The sequence below is a fragment of the Eurytemora carolleeae genome, unplaced genomic scaffold (assembly GCF_000591075.1).
Source record: "Eurytemora carolleeae unplaced genomic scaffold, Eaff_2.0 scaffold636, whole genome shotgun sequence".
NCBI lineage: Eukaryota > Metazoa > Arthropoda > Copepoda > Calanoida > Temoridae > Eurytemora > Eurytemora carolleeae.
Window position 1 is genome coordinate 35,575 of NW_019396671.1, and position 22,947 is coordinate 58,521.

At 34.7% G+C, this 22,947-nt stretch overlaps 1 protein-coding gene across 1 annotated transcript in view; it reads right to left on the bottom strand.

Annotated features, from left to right (window-relative positions):
* The window catches only part of LOC111707188 (rho GTPase-activating protein 100F), a 41,470-nt gene that overhangs the window by 9,324 nt on the left and 9,199 nt on the right, over positions 1 to 22,947 (bottom strand). Inside the window, exons 9-19 of the mRNA XM_023480243.1 lie at positions 20,937 to 21,772; positions 18,270 to 18,492; positions 18,014 to 18,192; positions 15,710 to 15,762; positions 14,857 to 15,064; positions 6,503 to 6,579; positions 6,013 to 6,133; positions 3,964 to 4,047; positions 3,181 to 3,385; positions 2,325 to 2,413; positions 635 to 686 (exon numbers count right to left, since the gene is read on the bottom strand). Coding sequence (XP_023336011.1) covers positions 635 to 686; positions 2,325 to 2,413; positions 3,181 to 3,385; positions 3,964 to 4,047; positions 6,013 to 6,133; positions 6,503 to 6,579; positions 14,857 to 15,064; positions 15,710 to 15,762; positions 18,014 to 18,192; positions 18,270 to 18,492; positions 20,937 to 21,772 — 2,127 coding nt within the window. The remainder of the gene's footprint in view (positions 1 to 634; positions 687 to 2,324; positions 2,414 to 3,180; positions 3,386 to 3,963; positions 4,048 to 6,012; positions 6,134 to 6,502; positions 6,580 to 14,856; positions 15,065 to 15,709; positions 15,763 to 18,013; positions 18,193 to 18,269; positions 18,493 to 20,936; positions 21,773 to 22,947) is intronic.

A 22,947-nucleotide genomic window follows, 5' to 3' on the forward strand; every position in this document is an offset into this window, starting at 1 on the left:
TAACAAGGAACACAGGAACCAGTCACAGCATATCAAGCAAAATATTTTTCTTAGTTTTGATTAAAGACTGATGGAGTTTAACAAAGCTGTAGATAAGCTCTGTTTTCAAATTTCAAAGGGATAAAAATATGAAAAAGGAAATGAGTCTTCGCCACAAATTCATTTTTACTGATCCTTATATCTTTCAAACCTGACGTTGTAGACCTTTAATATTTTAAACTCAGATAATTTGATGTGAAATCAAAGTTTTAAATATCTAAGGTCAGTCATATTGTGTTGCAAAGATGTAGGGATTGGAAAATCAGAGTTTTTGGAAAAGACTCAATTCCTTTTTAATAGATAAAAAAGTTTTTTTAATAGATTTTGCATCTAATAATGTTTAACGTTTTAATAATTATAGCTAATATAGATTTAGAAGTAATAGACAATTAGATAAAATATCTTTTTTTAAGAATTAAGATTCTAAGAGTAGTTCTTTAAAAGATTTGAAAGTAAATTCCCACTTCAGACTTTTTTAAGATGAAAATCTCAGATAATTTGGGTAAAATATCTGTTCAACTTTTTGACTTTTTAGGCGTCAGAATTAATCCAGTTTAAGAAGAAACTGTCTGAAGTTTAATTGAGGATAACTTTCCTGTTGTACGCTTCTCTCAGAGTTGTGTACCGTAGAGTGAGGTAGAGCACTCCTGTACATACATATATTTTAACTCTAGTATACAGCAGCTGTACAAACTGCTTTTAATTGATTTGAAAACCCCTATTGTTGATTCTATCCACACTCTATTAATTTCATGCGATACTTTAAGTTACCCTCTATTTTTCAGGTTTAAAATTTTAGAAATGACTCTATCTGAGTAACACTGAGGAAGATATGTTCGTAAAAAGTGATAAATTCTTACAATTGCCTTCATACAGTACAGCATAAATCCTTGAGTCACTTTTTGAAAGAAACCACAATTAAATATAATCAGCACTCAGGAAAAAAATATATGTCATTTACTTTAACAGACAAATGTGTACGGAGGGTGCTGTTGTAAATCGGACATGGAGGGTCACTTGAAATCACGCCTAAAACCCCCAATGAAGAGTTGATTTTTCAAAATACACCAGACAATGGAGATTCGAAATGTAGATTTTAGGGTTTTCTGGTGCATAGAATCCCTTCTGTCTAAATTTGTCTTTCTCTTGTTTGCAGACTACAGAGAGTGCAAAGTTTAAACATTTTCGGAATGAAGAGGAATAGTCTTGGTAGAAAAAAAACCCGGCAAATTGTAATTTATAGAAACCAAGAAACTACTCTCACCAGAAAAGATTTAAATCTTCAATTTGAACTTTTAAAATTTGGTTTACAGAATTTTTTATCGAAATTATCTAAACTCTTTTTTCACCATGGAAAGTTTTATTTTCATGCGGCTAAGAGATTATAATACTTTGAAAATACAGAGTTACCCACAAAAAAACGAGACTTCAGAGACAACTGAACAAAATTGATACTGCCTATTTCCATACATTTATGATTCCCTGCTTCTTAAAATGTTTATTTTCTTTGTTAAATCATTTATCAAGGCAATAATTAAAAACATTCAACACCGTACTTTCTGAGGTAAACATAGAAGGTAGAATACCCATTTGGTTTTAGGTGGAAAAGTGTCTTTTATCATTCCTGGTTTTGAATGATAAATGCCAGGTCTATGGATCGTATAAACCTTTGATTTAAAAATAGCTCATTCTTTCACACATAAAACTTGTATTAAATCTTTCCAAGATAAATTTAAAAAGCTATTAAGCAGCCGGCACCGAATATATACAACTTTAAGTTAGTTTAAAAAGTATTCTACATATTTTCCAGACATAAACAGTGGAGGAAAAAACTGTACACCGTTATTTTTTGGTTATTAAAAAGAATGTTCTCAAAATGAATTGGAATCAGGATGTTTATACTTTTTTATCTATGTAAACCATAGACCGAACCCTAAAATGCGCTAAACCCCCCCCCCCCCCGGTTTTCTTCTGATAGCTGCTTGAGCAATCCTTCCTTTCTTTCTTAGGTGAATAAGGCTTTATTTGCATATTCTTATCCCGGTATACTAGAGGTACATGGTCAAAAGTATAGAAAGTCTTATTTTGGAAACAATTTTCACTCGAAAAATGTAGATTTTTTGTACTTGCTATATAATACTTTTTTGTTTGACCATGACTGTTTTTGACAATTTTAAAATGGAGATGAAAATATTTAAAAACTTACAGGATTTGTAGTTGATTATACCCCCCTCCCCCCATCAAAGTAAGGTTGGGTGGATGAACCCTATAGATGAAATATATTCCTGCAGGATGAAGACGGAGAGATATCTGACGGAACATTTGTCCTGAAGAAAACAGGTTTCCGAGCCGCAGCGAGGTTCGGTAACACAATCTATAGAGGCGGTCTTTTCAGAAAAAGAGCAGAAAAAATTAACAGTTTATGAAGAAAATTGGAAAAAGGTTTACGTAGAAAACAGGAATAACAAGGAAAAAATGAAAAAAAAATAAAACAAAAAAGTTAAGAAGAGATCAAGGTAAAAGGGGTTAAAAAGAAAATAAGATAAAAGGGCTATGAAGAAAATAAGAAAAAAACGTTTAAGAAGACAAAAGAATAAATTTAAAGCAGGAAAAATTTTTGAACAAAACTGGAAACACAGGTTTCTAAAGAAAACAGAAAAAAGGTTATGAAATAAAATGAAGAAAAAAAGGTTTCTGATTTCTGAAGAGAACAGAAAATAATGCTATTAAGAAAACAGTAAAAAGTTTATGCAGAAAACTGGAAAGAAGGTTATGCAGAAAACTGAAAAAAGGTTATGCAGAAAACTGGAAAAAAGGTTATGCAGAAAACTGGAATAAAGGTTATGCAGAAAACTGGAAAAAAGGCTATGCAGAAAACTGGAAAGAAGGTTATGCAGAAAACTGGAAAAAAGGTTATGCAGAAAACTGGAAAAAAGGTTATGCAGAAAACTGAAAAAAAGGTTATGCAGAAAACTGGAAAAAGGTTATGCAGAAAACACCTAAAGTTTATGAATAAAGCAATGAAAAAGATTAAACAAATTGTGTTTTTAACTGGAAAGGAAAGGAAAGGAAAGGATAGGAAAGGAAAGGAAAGGAAAGCCTATTTTGAATGTTTAAGCTATTTATGAAAAAATGTCTCTCCTGTGTCTGAGCTGAGGATCCCAGCTGTATATAAGGAACTCCACCTCCATATTGTTCAACATGTCCAGCTGAAACCTCTCATCCCAGTCGAAGTTGAGTCCTCCTGAGCGTACAACTGTCCTCGCCTTGTGTACATGATCCACTTCTATTACACAGTACAGGTCCCGGAACCTCTTGTACCGTCCTGTCGTCTTCAATCCTCGTCCTGGTAAAACAATTTGTTAAAAAATTGTTCTAGTTTTTTTTGAATATTTTAAAAATATCTTTGAATTAAAAATTTATGTACAAATTTTTTGAAAATTTTGAAAATTTAATAAAAGTTTTAAATTTTTAGATTTTTTCTCGTGAACTTGAATAATCCCTTTAAGACTGGTGTAGTGAGTGCAGTGAGGAGAACTGAACCCTAGTTTTATCAAATATTTTAGTTTTAAACTTCGTGCTAAGAATAGTTTGAAACAGTGCAAGTATTCCGTCAAAATTCTATTAAATTCCTTTAATTACAAACTTGGTGTTTAATATTACTTTAATTATATTCCAGGTCTTTTCATATTTATTTAATTATGATTACTTCTAAACATGTATCATTAATTATAAACTAGAATAGAAAATTAATTCATGGCCTTCTCTACTACCTTCAGGGGGGGGGGGCTATGCCTTCCTGTAAAAGTGGCAGTAATAGTTAAGACCGGAAGAGGGGGGGGACATTAAGTCCCCCCCCACTGCCTATGCCACTAGCTACCGCCCCCCCCTAGCTACTGCTAGCCCCCCCCCCCTCTAGCTAACCTGATAAAAGATGAAGGTGAAGAGACCCACTAAGTCTAATATCGCTGGTTTCACTGTATCTATCCAGCTTATACTTCACAAAATCTAAACAAAGTACATTTATCAATGATGAAAATTTATATTAAATGCACTAGACAATGCAATAGACAATGCACTAGACAATGTAATAGACAATGCACTTGACAATGTACTAGACAATGCACTAGACAATGCACTAGACAATGCACTAGACAATGCATTAGACAATGAACTAGGCAATACACTAGACAGTGCACTAGACAATGCATTAGACAATGAACTAGACAATACACTAGACAACACACTTTACAATACACTAGACAATGCACTAGACAATGCACTAGACAATATAATAGACAATGCACTTGAAAATGTACTATACAATGCACTAGACAATGCATTAGACAATGAACTAGACAATACACTATACAATGCACTAGACAATGCACAAGACCATATACTAGACAATGCACTAGACAATGCACTAGACAATGCACTAGACAATGCACTAGACAACACACTTTACAATACACTAGACAATGCACTAGACAATGCACTAGACAATGTAACAGACAATGCACTCGAAAATGAACTAGACAATGCACTAGACAATGCATTAGACAATGAACTAGACAATACACTAGACAATACACTATACAATGCACTAGACAATGCACAAGACAATATACTAGACAATGCACTAGACAATGCATTAGACAATGAACTAGACAATACACTAGACAATACACTATACAATGCACTAGACAATGCACTAGACAATGTACTAGATAATGCACTTGACAATGTACTAGACAATGCACTAGACAATGCAATAGACAATGCACTAGACAATATACTAGACAATGCACTAGACAAAGCACTAGACAATGTACTAGACAATGTACTGGACAATGCACTAGACAATATACTAGACAATGTACTTGACAATACACTATACAATGCACTAGACAATGTACTAGACCATGCACTAGACAATGCACTAGACAATGCATTAGACAATGTACTAGATAAAGCACTTGACAATACACTAGACAATGTACTAGACAGTGCACTTGACAATGTACTAGACAATGTACTGGACAATGCACTAGACAATGCACTATACAATGTACTAGACCATGCACTAGACAATGCACTAGACAATGCACTAGACAATGTACTAGATCATGCACTAGATAATGCACTAGACAATGCACTAGACAATGTAATAGACAATGCACTTGACAATGTACTAGACAATGTACTGGACAATGCACTAGACAATGCACTAGACAATGTACTAGACCATGCACTAGACAATGTACTAGACCATGCACTAGACAATGCACTAGACAATGCACTAGACAATGTACTAGATAAAGCACTAGACAATGCACAATAAAAAAAGATATGAAGGAACACATTTCGGTCCTAGTTCCAGAACGCTTTCACTTTTTTCACGCTTTCAAATAAAAGAAAATGACAACAACGTAAATTTAAGGTTACTATAGTACCGTTCTTGGATGAGAAGGTTGCTATAGCACCCTTCTTGGATGAGGAGGTTGCTATGAAACCCTTCTTAGATGAGATGGTAACTAAAGATCCATTCTTGGATGAGAAGGTTGCTACAGAACCCTTAATTCTTGGATGAGATGGTAACTATAAATCCCTTCTTGGATGTGAAGGTTGCTACAGAACCCTTCTTGGAGTGAAGGTTGCTACAGAACCCTTCTTGGATGAGAAGGTTGCTACAGAACCCTTCTTGGATGTGAAGGTTGCTACAGAACCCTTCTTGGATGAGAAGGTTGCTACAGTACCCTTCTTGGATGAGAAGGTTGGTATGTAACCCTTCTTGGATGAGAAGGTTGGTATGTAACCCTTCTAGGATGAGAAGGTTGGTATGTAACCCTTCTTGGATGAGAAGGTTGGTATGTAACCCTTCTTGGATGAGAAGGTTGGTATGTAACCCTTCTTGGATGAGAAGGTTGGTATGTAACCCTTCTCTAATGGAAAGTTGTTCTCTTTTATTACCTGCCGGGTTGAAATCCACGAAGTTAGCTATAGCATCCTTCTCTGATGAAAAGGTTGGAGTACAAGGTGTTCTAGCCGCAGGGAGCCCAGGGATGGATAGAGAGTGTGAACGTTCTCTCGACTAAAATGTTTAAAGTAAATTTTTTTTTGTCGAATGATGGAGGAATTGTATAAATAATTCTAAAATGCTTTTAAGTTTTATATTTCAGGATAAATATGATTCATTCTTTGCATTTGTATTAATATCACTTCTAACCTACTTTTTCAAGCAAAAATATGTTTTATGATGATTTTAGTAAAAAAGTTTTAAAATGAGAGTTCTTTATTTTATTTGAATTGCCATTATTGTTATAATGAATCATTAAACAGTCTTACTTAACTTAATCTTAATCTTAACTTTAATCCACTGCAGCAAACAAAGAAATGTTCTCTGCAGTTTTTGGAGAACATTAACCTGAGATTATCCAACCCTGACAAGATAAAGACTAACCTGCTCCCCTAACCGGAGATTATCCAACCCTGACAAGATAAAGACTAACCTGCTCCCCAACCTGAGTCTATCCAACCCTTACAAGATAAAGACTAACCTGCTCATTAACCTGAGTTTATCCAACCCTGACAAGATAAAGACTAACCTGCTCCCTAACCTGAGACTGTCCAACCCTGACAAGATAAAGACTAACCTGCTCCCCTAACCGGATATTATCCAACCCTGACAAGATAAAGACTGACCTGCTCATTAACCTGAGTCTATCCAACCCTGACAAGATAAAGACTAACCTGCTCCCTAACCTGAGATTATCCAACCCTGACAAGATAAAGACTAACCTGCTCAATAACCTGAGTCTATCCAACCCTGACAAGATAAATACTAACCTGCTCCCTAACCTGAGACTGTCCAACCCTGACAAGATAAAGACTNTGGTTAGTTAGCATGTGAGTTGACTAGTTGGTTAGTTAGCATGTGAGTTGACTAGTTGGTTAGTTAGCATGTGAGTTGACTAGTTGGTTAGTTAGCATGTGAGTTGACTAGTTGGTTAGTTAGCATGTGAGTTGACTAGTTGGTTAGTTAGCATGTGAGTTGACTAGTTGGTTAGTTAGCATGTGAGTTGACTAGTTGGTTAGTTAGCATGTGAGTTGACTAGTTGGTTAGTTAGCATGTGAGTTGACTAGTTGGTTAGTTAGCATGTGAGTTGACTAGTTGGTTAGTTAGCATGTGAGTTGACTAGTTGGTTAGTTAGCATGTGAGTTGACTAGTTGGTTAGTTAGCATGTGAGTTGGCTAGTTGGTTAGTTAGCATGTGAGTTGACTAGTTGGTTAGGTAGCATGTGAGTTGACTAGTTTGTTAGGTAGCATGTGAGTTGACTAGTTGGTTAGGTAGCATGTGAGTTGACTAATGAGTTTGCTCACTGATTAGTTAATAAGTTAGTTAGTTATTCATTTAATTGATGAGTTAGTTAGTCAGTTGATTAGCATGAAAGTCACTTAGTTTGATCAGTACTCTGCACAGTTTTTATAATTCTATATCTCACTGCATTAAATTATATGAGACCAAACCAAATATGTAAATTAACACTTTAAAAAGGCTTGAAAGATCATTCTAAAAATATTTTTTTTAGATTTCCCCCAGATTTTTATAAGAAATGTCCTATCCCTCTTGAATACTTTTTGTTGTTATAATATAAATTATGATAATTTTGGTTGACACAAAATACATATGGTTGATAAACATATATTTTGGATTTTATGCCTTTTAATTCTATTTTTTATTCTGAATTATCATTTGTTAGATGTTTTGTTAATGAGTTTTTGAAAAAATTTTAAACAATGTAAATATGCAGAAGAAAATGATTTAAGGACAATATTAACCATTTAGAACTTTTTAGATTTAAAAAGAGAAGAAAATGTTAGGCCTTATCCTTATTTTTGCAATATTTAGATTGACATTTTATATAGCAGAATTCAAAGCTTTTACTACATCAGAGACCAAATAAGATTTGGGTTGGGTGGCTGACCTAACTACCGCCGGTTTAAATCTTGAATCAGCAATTCAAAGTAAAATATTTATGAGAATTTGAACCAGCAGTAGGTAGTTTAGCGACCTCTCAAATTCATTAAATTCGATCCTGGGAAGATAAAAGGATCAGAAAATTAGAGTATGTGCAGATTATCAATTAACTCTTGTTTAGTTTATAATTAAGATATTTATTTTTGAAAATGTTATTTTGTTTATTTAGTTTCTAATGTTTACCCCTTGATATCTATTATATTTACCATTAGACCATCTGCTCCTTTTTTAGATTGTAAAGAATTAGATGATCTCACCCCAACTCATTACACAAACATATTCATACCTCTTCCCTCTCTCATTCTCCCCTCTTATGAGAGAAATATTTTTTTCTCTTAAAAAAGAACTGATTACTCGCCTGAAACTCTAACTTTTCTAACTCCTATATATTTTCAACCTGATTTTGTAAACCTTTCATGTATCAACCTTTTTCTAAATAGGTCTACCAGAATTTTTAATCTAAAATATCAAAGGTTTACGATTCGTCAGGTTACAAAGATTTAAGGAGTAGAAAATGAATGATAATTTAAGGAGTATCAGTTCCTTTCATAGATAAATAAATAAACATAGATAGCTTATGTACGCAAAATCACCAAGAATTGTACAGTCCGCGAACTCATACTTCTAGAGGTCAAAGTATACTTCAATGATAAGCGGGGTGGTTTGGTGTTTTAATTGATTTAATGGAATGAATTATTAAACCACTCAGGAGTGAATTTTATTTCACTGAGCATTTTATCATATTGACGAGAACTAAAGAAGGACATGAGAAAAACTAAACCAACTTAAATTTCTCTCTACAGAACTCATGTACACCACAAGTACTCAATAACATAAGAACAGCCAATGTTCACAACCGACCTAGTTAATCTATATAATAGGAATATCTTTAAAACATCTCTGTACATTTACATCTTTCACGATGAAAAATGTCGTCTTATGCGCAATCTATCTTTATCTATGGTTCCTTTATGCTTAATATAATCTATAAAAAGAACTTGTTCAAGTGTTTTTTGTTCCGTTGTTACTTTTTTACACTTTCTGCTTTGTTGGGGTGGGGGGGGGGGGGGGGATTGCAACGCGGAAGTATCTATTTATCTATTTTGAAATTTAATTCTCATAATAAAATTAGAGATCCACCTGTATTAATTAGAGGAAAAGACTAACCGGAATTCTTTACTCACATGAAAATAAGGGGGGGGGAGTTAAACTCTAGATATCATTTAAACTAGTCCAATGTACATAAGTGACTGCAATTGTGCAGTGTCCACATACCATTTTAATTCATAATTTTTTAAGCTTCTATATAGAAAAACTATTTGCTTTGGAACAACATCAATTATACTTTAAATGTTGCCCAAACGTCGTATTCCTATTTCACAGTTTTCTGGATTACACTTTGACATATGGATAAAAACCTTCTATATTTAATTCTGACATGATAAAGAAACTCAATATAGAATATCAGCTAGAAAATGTCAGGGAAGCATTCTGAAACTGTCATTTACCCTGCACTGCAACATTTCTTATAAAATTATTTCCTATTCTGTTCATTCCATAATCTTTTGTTTTTAATTAAATATCATTTACAAACAAAATTAACTCAAGTGGGGGGTCCATACAATTTCCTCAACTGATTATTTGGTGCAATTTAATTTTCTAATCCATATATATTTGCAACCGATATTTGGGTAAACCTTTGGATATTTGATCCAGCAGAATTCATAGTTTAAAATATCTAAGGTCTAACATAACCCAATAAACCAATAAGTGACGTAAAATATGCAGGCGCCCAACTAGGGGGGGGGCAAGGGGGCAAGGCCCCCTAGCCTGATTTAGGGGGGAAATGCCCCACAATTTAGCGATTCATGAATTTCTGGGAAAGGGGGTTTATTAAGTATTTTTAGATATTTTCACCTTAAGTTCTGCCACTTATAATGATATTGCTTTAATACTGTAGTACAACTATTCAATTAATCCTACATGTTCACCGCTACTATTTTGTGATGTGTAAAAAAAAATATTTTTCATGTAAAATCATGATTTTCTAATGAGTACAATGTGCATATTTGATTTATGAATGAATAATGAATTTATATTTATGTAAATTGTAAATTGATTAACATTGTGATTTATATTAACCTAAAATATAGATTTCATTTTTTATTTCATATCGGTTGTGTTAACTTATATTTGTATATTTACCCCCCAGCTCCCCGAAAATCAGCCTTTATTTGTCTATTTACAATGGATGATTCAACAAATACCCCGGGGGCCGAGATATCTCAACATCAAGCTTAATATAGTTCACTCAAAATAGAACAGTTTTCCAGACTAAACAAATCAATTGTAGAGGCTGTCACTGTAATTTCAAGAGACTTATCCCTTACAGAGCGCCATGCCGGATTCAAAATAACGGTACCGTATAAACCTTTATCAGATAAGTACTGTGGAATATATCCTTGTCTAGCTTGAAAAGAGAAAATATTTGCCATTTTCTTTCTCTGCCTTCTGTGGAGAACCAACAATTTAAAAAAAAATTATCAACTGAGAAAAAACAGGATATCTCAATCATTTTTGTTCAGGCACATTTTTAAAGGGCACGTTAAAATTATGCTTCCCGTTCCTTAAATGTCACTTGAATCTATGTGGAAGTTCCGTTAAAGTTGAAAAGACAAAAAACGAAATCTATCAAGTGAGTAAATTATTTCTAATAGTTTTGATAAAATTGATATAAATCACTTTTATTTTAATTTAGATGAGTTTTTGAGTTAAATATAATGAGTTTCTTTTCATTATTTTGGAAAATCTTAATTTTAAATCTTTCATGTTTGACGGTTAATACCGGTTTAGGTTGAGGTTCCCCTTCAAAACTTAATTCTTTATTTTCAACTTTTCAGAAAATTGAAAAATATAGTTTTCAGCAACGTTAATTGAATTTTTAAACTTAGCTTCATTCTTAGAAATATTCTTTCTGTTAATTTTTTTTGTTAAAATTTCTTAACATTTGATCTGCTTCTTTTTACATAATCCATGTTCCTACAGACAAAAATGCTGAACTTTTGACTTCATTTAAATATTTTTTCCTAATTATAAAATAATATATAAAAAATTGTATATGGCGTAACAACCACAGTAGGTTGATATTTTGGATCATACCAGCCACCGTAGGTTGAAATTTTGGATCATATCAACCACCGTAGGTTGATATTTTGGATAATATCAACCACCGTAGGTTGATATTTTGGATCATACCAACCACCGTAGGTTGATATTTTGGATCATACCAACCACAGTAGGTTGATATTTTGGATAATATCAACCACAGTTGGTTGATATTTTGGATCATATCAACCACCGTAGGTTGATATTTTTGATCATATCTACATCGTGGGTTGATATTTTGGATAATATCAACCACAGTAGGTTGATATTTTGGATCATTTCAACCACCGTAGGTTGATATTTTGGATCATATCAACCACCGTAGGTTGATATTTTGGATCATATCAACCACCGTAGGTTGATATTTTGGATTATATCTACATCGTGGGTTGAATTTTAGATTATATCAATCACCATAGGTTGAAATTTTAGATTATATTAACCACTGTAGGTTGATATTTTGGATTATATCAACCACTGTAGGTTAAATTTGGATCATATCAACCAGTTTGAAAGATATGGGATAAAAAATTAGAGTTTGTGGAGAGTGTTTATAATTTGTTGTACATAAGTTGAAGCTGTGAAAAAAAAATTCAATCAAGGCACCAGAAAAGGGGGGTGTCTTATCAGAAGTTCATGTTCATTTCCGCTTTCATAGTCTGGCTTGAAAATCTTTGATAGCCTTTTTAAAATAAAACAGTGTCTTGTATTTTTTCTAAATTTATTGAATATTTTCTTTTTTTTCAATAAAGAGAAGAAAATGTGATCATATATATTAATTATTAAGGTTGTTTCTCTCCAGGGAATTATATAGTATTATTTTAAGGTAAATAAAACAAATAATAGGATGAATATGAATAAAGGAAAATATTATTAGAACAAAATTATCTTTTTTATGAAAAAGATATTTCTGTTTCACCCATCTTTGTGTAAGCCTCTACCCCCCCCACCCTACTCCCCCTTCTAGAAAATGGCCTTAGAGTGTAAGTTTAGAATTAAAATGCACTCATAGGCTCATAGCCCAATTTTTTATTGAAAAAAATTATACCTCTAACTTAAATATGGTTGATAAAATTACCAAAAAAGGTCGGAAAATGTAATAAGTAAATTTTTTGTTTTATCAAATGTTTTTAAAAAATGTAGTTTTTAGGTCTGTAGCTTTAGCCACGAAAAAGTTATGGTCTATTATAGATTTTTATAACACGGGCCAGATTTTTCATTGCCCTGTAGCCTGCATTATGCATTTTTTTATCAAAAGAATCCTTTAAATTACTAATCCTTGAAAGTCAAAAAAAATTACAGTGGTATTTCATGTCAAACATTAGAGTGCCAGGGCAAAAAAAATAAAGTGGGGCATCAAACACCCCCCCCCCTGTTCTACGTATCATCGAGTTAGATTTAAATAATTTAAAGATTTTCTTGTTACTCCAGGTTTCTTAGAATTCCGAGGTTTGAATTTTCTCATCTTTTTATATTTAAAAATCTAGTTTAGAGAACACAAAAGAATGGTTGCGAATCCTGTGAAAATTATATTGTCTTAGTTTCACCATAAAAAAAGAAGTGAAAAAGTAAGTTTTCTTGTTACAGGAAATGACCAAATGAGAGAAATTCCCTAGCCATCTTTTCCTTTTCCTTTTTTACTCAAATAGTGAAAAGTTTTTAATTTTAATTTTGAAAAGTATCGAAAACCGATTTATGCGAGGAAGGAAGGAGGGGGAAGGGATAAAACACTGAGACTATTAAATTAAAATTTGAAAATTGATTTGAACTCCCAAGTATTCATATTTATAAACCAGTCTGTTTGTATAGTCAAGAAAATAAAAAGTATGTTTTTAAATATTCTTTTAAGATTAAAATTTGTGGACTGGACAAAAATTCTAAAGGACATACAGTGAAACTCATAAATAGTTAGACGGCATTTTAGCAATCAAATATTAAACGTTTTTATAAAACTTATACAGTGGCTTGAAAATCAATTTTTTCAGGAAAAGAACAGAGTTCTTACCACAAACTTAAATTTTCTAATTCCTATATCTTCACAAATTGTCGAAGTAAACCTTTGATGTTTTAAACTAAAACTATTTGATCCAATAGAATTCATAGTTTGAAATATTAAAGGTTTACAACATCGGGTGGCACAGATATAAAGATTTAAAAACAAGAAGTTCCTTTGCACAACAGCTGTGTTTCATTTTTTAGACTTTCTAAATCTATAACTTCTAATTATTTCAAACTAAATCAAAATTTCAAGAAAATTCCTTTAATGTAAAATCCAAATTTCAAGTATTTTTTTTCCGTGTACAATTTTTTTAAGTTAACTTAACGTACTTGTTTAAACTTAAAAGATTTTGATGAAATGTTAATAAATTCCGTTTAATAAATACATTTCAATTAAATCAACAATGTAAAAGAACAAATAAATAAACAACTAAACACAGTGTACTTTTACAAAGAGTAATTATAGATAATTGGTAAATAACAACAAGTTTTCTTCCCCCTGTAATTTCAGGTCAGAATATTTATTTTGTTCACACTGGGTAAACAGTAGGGTTTAAAACTACAATTTGCCATAATTAGCTTTTAATGAACATTATTAATTGCAATTAGTCAACGGTGTAAAGACGGTAATGTTTTAATACAAAACCCAATTGTTTAAATATCCTGCAACAGTTATTAAATAAACTTTAAAATTTTATAACATTACTTAGTACAGTTAGTCCCACATGTATACCCGTTTTTATAATATTTTAAAACATTTTATTTTTAAATGAGTTTTTAACGACATTGAAAAAATATATAAGTCTTCGTACCTCATGAAACATATTCGATTTTGTCAACAAATCAATGATGTATTTAATCAAATCAAATCAAATCAAATTTAAAGATGATGCTTCATTTAGTTGGCTAATACATAGTTTTTCATAAGATTACGTGTTGTAATATCGTCAATTTCTACTATTTAAATCCTCATCTAATTGTCGTAGACCTTGATTATTTTAAATTATGAATCATGTATAGATGTGTATACATATCTTTATAACTATAGATATGTATATAGATGTGTGTACATATCTTTATTTTGTAGATATTTTTATTCTTAATCTGTGTTCCTTGTCTCGATCTGGTTAACTGATTAATCAACAAGGCTACAATTTATACACTTTGAAAATGGTAGAGAGCAGAAATGTAAAAATTTATAAAAATTGGAACAAAAATGATACAAAGCTAAATTTAAACTTTTTTTCTAAAGTTCTTTCCTTTAGATGTATTTCCCCTATACCACGATGATAATGGCTCTACGATGTGTGTAAATTTATGCGCAGTGTTACTGCGTATAATTCTCTACTCTATCCTCTTGTTATTTGTTGATTGATGATGGAAGACGACAACCTAGGCTGCTTTTTTTCAAATTCGTTAACACTGTTCAACGTATTCATAAACTTCTCTACTCTATCCTCTCGTTATTTGTTGATTGTTGATGGAAGACGACAACCAANAGATATGAAAATTATGCATAAATTTTCAAAACCAACTCGACTATAAAGTGTTACAACGCCTTATCCTTTGATTTTATCTTACTTACACACTCATCTTAGTTTGTAGCAATTGACATGTAAATTTCAAAACTACAGCGCGTGTATCATTAAAAGGAGTAATTGCCAAAATTCTGATGAGGTTACTTACCGGTTCTTTGAGTTTATCTGGAATATTATCTATAGAGAGACGAGAACTAGGACGAGACAAGGATTCTCGTAGTTCTTTACTCCGTCTCAGGGTCTCATATATAGCACTAGTTGAGGGAGTTCGTTTAACCATATCCTAGGCACAGATAGATAGATAGGAGAGAAGGATACAAAATTAGTGGAGGGAGGAAGGTAGTATTTAATTAAGGAATAAAAGGAATAATAAGGAAGGACAGGAGGATATAAAATAGAGAAAGAGATACAAAGGAAGGATGAGAGGATATTAAAAAGGAGAGAGAGGGATACAAAGGGAGGGCGTGAGGATATAAAGAAATTGAGAGGGATACAAAGGGAGAACGGGAGGATATAAAGAAGGAGAGAGGGATACAAAGTGAGGACGGGAGGATATAAAGAAATTGAGAGGGATACAAAGGGAGGACGGGAGGATATAAAGAAGGAGAGAGTGATACAAAGGGAGGACGGGAGGATATAAAGAAGGAGAGAGGGATACAAAGGGAGGACGGGAGGATATAAAAAAGGAACTAAGGATACAAAGTATAAGGTGAGAAAGTAAATATATAAAGCTGTGCGGGATACAAGAATTAAAGAAGAAGGGAGGGAGAATATGGAAAGGAGGGGGGGGGATATAATGAGGGATTGAATTGAGGGACGGGGGAGGGTAGTATTATCAAAAAGGAGAGAGGCAGGGAGAGTATATAAAATATTGAAATATTGATAGTATAAGAATGATTGGATTGATTGTAAAAGATCTATTAATTACCTGAGTTTGCATGAAGTCTCCCAAGGTTGAGAAGGATGAAGGAGATCTAGTCCCTGGAATATAAACAATATATATAAATATACTCTATATATATATATATATATATATATATAAATATACTGGAATATATACTATGTATATATATATATATATATACTGGTATATATAAACTAATAAACTCAACATTCATTACTTAGATATATCTCCAGTCCTCACTGCTTCAACCCTTTTTTCTCAATATTTCTCAGTCCCCTACTCGAGTCCCCTCCCCTTCAAGTACCCTACCCTAGTATCCAGGGTCATTTATCCGGTCCTCTCCTCTAGTCCCCTCCTAATTCCGTACCCAGGTCCCCTTCTCCGGTATCCTTCTCAAGTCCCCTTCAAGTCCCCTATCCACGTCCCCTTCTTCGGTTCCCTCCTCTAATCGCTTACCCTAGTTCTCTTCTCCAGTTTTCTCCTGTTTTCTTCATGTCCCCATATCCAGGTCCCCTTCTCAGTCACCTACTTTAGTTCTTTTATCCAGTCCCTTTTAAGTTCCCTATTTAGATCCCTTTCTCGGTCCCCTACTCCAGTCCCACCTTCTCTAGTCCTCTTCTCCAGTCCCTTTCAAGTTTCCTTTATAGATCCCTTTCTCGGTCCCCTACTCCAGTCCCACCTTCTCTAGTCCTCTTCTCCAGTCCCTTTCAAGTTCCCTATATAGATCCCTTTCTCGGTCCCCTACTCCAGTCCCCCCTTCTCTAGTCCTCTTCTCCAGTCCCTTTCAAGTTCCCTATATAGATCCCTTTCTCGGTCCCCTACTCCAGTCCCCCCTTCTCTAGTCCTCTTCTCCAGTCCCTTTCAAGTTCCCTATATAGATCCCTTTCTCGGTCCCCTACTCCAGTCCCCCCTTCTCTAGTCCTCTTCTCCAGTCCCCTCCAAGTCCCCCTTTTAGTCCTCTTTTCTTTACTTAATTTTATTTTCGATTCCCATACTTTATTTCTGTCCCATTTTCTCCCCTTATCCCTGCTCTTCCTCTGTTCCCTTCACCTCTCCCTTCCCTTTTTTCTCTCTTCATCCCCAACCACCAAATCCTAATAAATTTTCTTTTGACCCTAGAGAATGTTTTGATGACAATACCTAATCAACACGCTATTTCTATATCCTGTCCCCCATCCCTCCTCGGCCCCGTAAAGGAAATGTTCAAAAATATTTTTGTTCTAAAAGAGAGCATGAGAGAATTGTTTACACAATTAATAGTTCTTCATTATTTATATAGTATTCAATCATAGATTAACAACAACACAGATAGAACACAAGATGCAGCCTCTTCAAGATTTAGTGGTTTTTTGTTTATAATCACCCTCACGCAGACGCCTAAAAGAGTTACGCGCATTCTGCGTATAATAACAATACAGAGAGAGAGAGCCTGTGCATGCGCGTAACTCCTTTGTGCTTCTACTTCAGGGTTATTGTGAACGAAAAACCCCTAAATCTTGGAAAAGACTACATCTGGTCTTCTATCTGTGTTGTTATTAATCTATGTATTCAATAATCAACAGAGTGTAGTAAGACATTTAACAAAGATTAAGGCATGGAACTGCAAGATGCTGGCTTGAGCTTACTTGACAAAACTGCCTACGTACCTATGGTCTATCTAGGGTTGAATTATGAAATTTCAATATTGGGAATTTTTATGCTTTATAATTATCTCGTGATTTATTGATCTTTTTCAAGCAATTTATGTTTCTCAATACGCTTGAGATATAATTGACCTGGAAAAGGTTTCGACATACTTGGTAATTATTCCTGGACCAGATCGAGGACATAAATAGATTTTAGGTAATCATTTTTTTAAAGGGAATGTTAGCGGAATTTAAAGTGACCCTCAATGCAAAGAAAGCAATGCCTGACCTGTTTTACAAGGTTCTCTTTAAATCTTTGTCCGTTCATCGATTACAAAGATCATTGTGTATAACTCTATTGAAAACCACTTAAATTCCCCTAAAACCCAGTGTACGCTGAGTACAGTGTGAACTCAACACAGCTGATGATCCCTTGAAATTTAAATATTTGACGTTTAAATCGGAATTTAAAAATTCAAAGTAAAATATTTATTTTCACCCACGTCTAGAAATATTTTTAATAAAAAACAGCCTTGCAACCAAAGTATTCAACAATTTAAAGCATGAGGAGAAGTCTGACAACTTTGTTCAGTCAAATGTTTAGAGGGTACTGTTAGGAATCGGACACGCTACTCTACAAATGTAGTGTCACTTGAAATTACGCCTACAGTCCCTTTAAGAAGTTATATTAAATTTTTCTCACCTCTGTGAGATTGTCTAACGGAGAGCCGGTCTCCTGTCTCTGACATGGTATCGGAGAGCCGGTCAATCTCCATACTTAGCTCTGGATGACGGAGTAGAGCTTCACGATTGAATGTGCGCGGAAGAGAGTTACTGCGCGCGTGCACACCAACTCCGCGCTCAGAACCAGTTCTCATTGATCTAAAACAGTTTTAATGTATTTTAGATTTAAATAAAAGTTGTTTTTTGTTAATTATGGTTTTTAAAGACGAACAAACCTAGGAGGAGATTGAACTGCATCCGTATCACTGGCGTAGTCCAAGCTCCGACCCCCTGCTCCGCCTCTCCAACCTCCTTCTAGGCTCCGCCCTCCGCCTCGCCACCCACCCAAGGTGTACGCCTTCCTAGAGAGTGACTGTGTGCCTGGTTTCATATAGTCTGGAGGATAGACCGGAACTCCAGATTCAACACCACGGGACGGAGGAGCACGTATCCTGTATCCTGAAATAATAATACAACTATGAATTCTGCCAGAAATAAAATAGTTATAGCTCTAAATGTTTAAATGGTTTTCACCCTCAGATTGCAAAGACAGGTTGCCAATTTACTGGTTTAATTTTAGAATTTCCAAAAAACACTGTGCGTCAATAAAACATTAGAATGGTTTGTCTCCTGTTTTAAAATAAAATACTTTACATTATTATTATTATTATTATTATTACATAATTTAAGGCTAATTGTAACTTTGAATGACTCCAAAGTTGCGCAAAAATTTAAAGATGGAATACAAAACAATACCTCTACCAAGAGGTATGGTTGCAAATAAGTTTACTAATCCAGATACAATACGAGGCTTCCAGGCGCTTCTCGCCCAGCTTCTATTTCAATTGTGAACAGTTTCACGAATTTTATAAAAATAATTTCGTGGATTTTCAAAATTTAATGACAATTTTTTTTTTGTTGGAGGCTAATTTTTGAAAATTTGATCCTTCATAAACCTTCCCTGGGGTCATGTGAGGTCCCGACAAAATAATTGGGCCGATCGGTTCAGCCGTTTTGACGTTTATTGGATACAAACAAACAAAACTATTCCCAAACAGAAAAACAAAGTATATATATAGATAGATAATATCCTGCATGAATGAAGGTATATTAGTTTAAGTACTGTTCTGATCATTATTTTGTCCCTAGTAATTAGTCCCGGTAACAATTAAGAGATTGCTCAATACTAAACCCTGGAACCCAGTTCTACTCCTACTCCTACTCTAAACCCAGGAACCCAGTTCCACTCATTCTCCTACTCTAAACCCTGGAACCCAGTTCTACTCCTACTCCTACTCTAAACCCTGGAACCCAGTTCTACTCCTACTCCTACACTAAACCCTGGAACCCAGTTTCCCTCCTACTCCTAATCTAAACCCTGAAACCCAGTTCTACTCCTACTCCTACTCTAAACCCTGGAACCCAGTTCTACTCCTACTCCTACTCTAAACCCTGGAACCCAGTTCTACTCCTACTCCTACTCTAAACCCTGGAACCCAATTCTACTCCTACTCCTACTCTAAACCCTGGAACCCAGTTCAACTCCTTCTCCTACTCCAAACCCTGGAACCTAGTTCTACTTATACTCTCACTCTAACCTTGAAACCAAGTCCTACTCCTACTCCTACTCCTACTCCTACTCCTACTCCTAATCCTACTGCTACTGCTACTCCTACTCCTACTGCTACTCCTACTCCTACTCCTACTCCTACTCCTACTCCTACTCCTACTCCTACTCCTACTCCTTCTCCTACTCCTACTGCTACTCCTACTGCTACTCCTACTCCTACTCCTACTCCTACTCCTAATCCTACTCCTACTCCTACTCCTATTCCACCTCCTACTCCTACTCCTCTCCTACTCCTACTCCTACTTCTACTCCTACTCCTACTACTACTCCTGCTCTAATATGGTTCCTAAACATGTAAGTATAGGGTACTAAATATTGGAAATATGCCAACAAGTATGAAATTTATAAATTGAATAAGCAACCTTGAAAGGAAAATTCTTTGATACGCTGTCGGACTTTATAGTTAAAGCTAAAAGCTAAAGCTGAAGCTGTGAATAGAGTTAAACTTGAAGGAAATATATGAAAAAGGAGGGATAAGGGGAGTGAGGCCCTAATGTTTTGTGTAGGGTACATTTTTGCGAAATATTGTATTTTTTCTTTGCAATGAATCAAGAGGGACAGGGTGTCAATTTTGTGGGTTGTTCTTAAGTATTCATTATAATTTTTGAGTGTCGAAGGCCCATTAAAGAATACCTGGGGTTTTCCTTTGTTTCTATGCATATTCACGATTTTTTGTTGGAAATAGGATATAATAAACATTTTTTAATATTTTTGTAAATTCCTGTTGGATTTGTCTAATGAATTCAAAATAGTGGAAATCTACAAGTTTTAATATCATGTTCGTTGGTTTGTATGGACTTCAGGTTTGTCGTTAGTTTCTAGAAATACATGATAACAGCAGAACATTATCTTTTAGGTTAGACTACAAGACGGAATTGAGCATTTGCATCTAAATTTTCTAATCCCTATATAGTTTCAACTCAATGTCCTAAACCTTAGATATTTCAAACTTGGGATTAATTTAAAACCCAACCTGAACCTATTAACGAAATATTTTAATCGTATAAAACATGAGGAATAAGGTTTCCAATGAGTTGGTAGAGGGAGGATATAGATAAGTATTAATGATAGATATTAATAGAATGAACAGATAAGAAAATTACTTGGCGACACTATACAGTATACATAAATACATATAGCAGAACCTACCTACTCTACACATATTCAGGAAGTAGAATATTTTATAATTGCCGCAACTTATATTTAAGATTTTAAAAACAAATCAGAATCTTTAAATAAATTTTACAACATATATACAAGAATATTTACTTACCTAGTCCTGACTCCGGTCTAGGGTTGTCTGTTGTGTATGCCTGAGAGTAAACGTCCTGCTCTCTGAACCCTGCTCCGTTCCCTGGTACTATACTCCTACCTGGAGCTCCTGCAGGAGATAAACCTGAACTAAGAATTGGTCCAGCTATAGCTCCAGGTTGAAGTTTACCCTGTGCTCCATTGTAAGTGTGTTTGTACGGCTTAAAATGTGTTGGTTCTTTTCCTACTCTAGTTTGTTCGGTTAATACAGGAGGTGGGGGTTGGTAGGATGGTAGAGCATGCATAGGAGGAGGCATATCCCTTGAGTTTGGAGTGTAAACCTCCCGTCCTACTCCAGGTGTGTATCCGTCCCTATATTCACCTCCGTCCCGTCCCCGCCAGTCTTCTCTAGGAGGAGAAAGAGCAGTGTTAGGTGCGCGCTGACGAGGTAAACTATTGACAGGAAAATATTTAGGATCACTTCTATCCGGTCTAGGGTTTCTATCCCAGGTTAGCGTCCTACTATCTCTCACTGCTAATAAATCTCCTCTCCGTCCTGGAGAACCAAAACCGTCTCCTGGTCCCCTATATTCTCCACGGAATCCAAACTCCGCGGACTGATCCGGGTCTCCTTTAAACACTACTACTGGAGCAGGTTTATGGTCTAGAGTTCTGGTTTGAGAATAACGTGGAGCTTGTTTTTGTCTCCGGGTGGTAAGAACTAGTCGACGCGGAATCGACATTATTATAACTACGTCGTCGAGACTCATTCTCGTAACATCGACAAGATTGACGGCTAGTATCTCGTCGCCGACGACAATACACTCACTGCTGTAAACAGCCGACTCCAGAGCAATTCTGAAAAAGACCAAGTTTGATTTCCATAATGAGCAATGTCAAATTTCAACTAAAAACTAAGAACCGTAAAACCGATTTAAAATGTTTGATTGGCATACATGAAGATCATTTATACACTGTACTTTAAATATCAAATACATCATGAATTCTTAAACATTATTGACCTGAATATATAAAAAGATTTAAGAGTAGAATAAAATAAATATTGAAATATTGTTATATAAAATTCTTGTCCAAATTCCCCCTTCCCTTCAACCACACCCCCATCCCCCTCCCACACTAAAAGTACTCTTGTCATGTGTCCACTCAACCCTCAAACTCCCAAACCCCCAACCTCCCAACCTCCCAAACCCCCAACCCCCCAACCTCCCAACCTCCCAAACCCCCAACCTCCCAACCTCCCAACCTCCCAAATTCCCAACCTCCCAACCTCCCAACCTCTCAAACTCCCAACCTCCCAACCTCTCAAACCCCCCAACCCCTACAAGTACTACAGTATTTGCACTGTATTTATCGAACCCCCCTCCCCCCCCCCACTGAAGTACTTGTCCCGTGTTCACTGTACAATGGTCTGAATATAAAAGATAATAAAGGAAATAAGGAGAAGTGTCGAGTATGGAGAATAATGTAGGTTCAGCAATTACTAGGAGAAGGACGAGGGATAAAACCTAAATAATGAAAACTAGAATTCTCTCTTAAAGGGACTGTAAGCGTAATTTCAAGTGCTCCTCTATACAAAGATGGGAATGCCCGATTTACAACGGTTACCTTGGAACCTTAATCTCATCAAAATTGTGGAAGATAACGTCGTTTTTCTGACTCAAAATGAGTTTATTTTGGTGAGTTTCTCCATTGTTTCTTAAAAGCAAGAAATGCGCAACTCCCTTTCGGAAATGATACTAAACAGTTAAAAGAAACAACAATATTGCTGTCTAATTTATATTTGATCAGAGAACGCATTCAAGGGTACCGTTGTAAATCAGACATCGCTAGTTTTGCATGGAGGGTCACTTTTTAGAACGTTATATGATCCAGTAGATTTTAAATATTGGATGCTTATTGAAAACTCTTGTTTTTAAATCCTCAGTTTTTGTTACAACTTATGCTGCTAAAAGTAAGGTTTCTACAACCAGAGCATGTTTATTGTATACATTCAAAAAGACCATTTCTCTTTG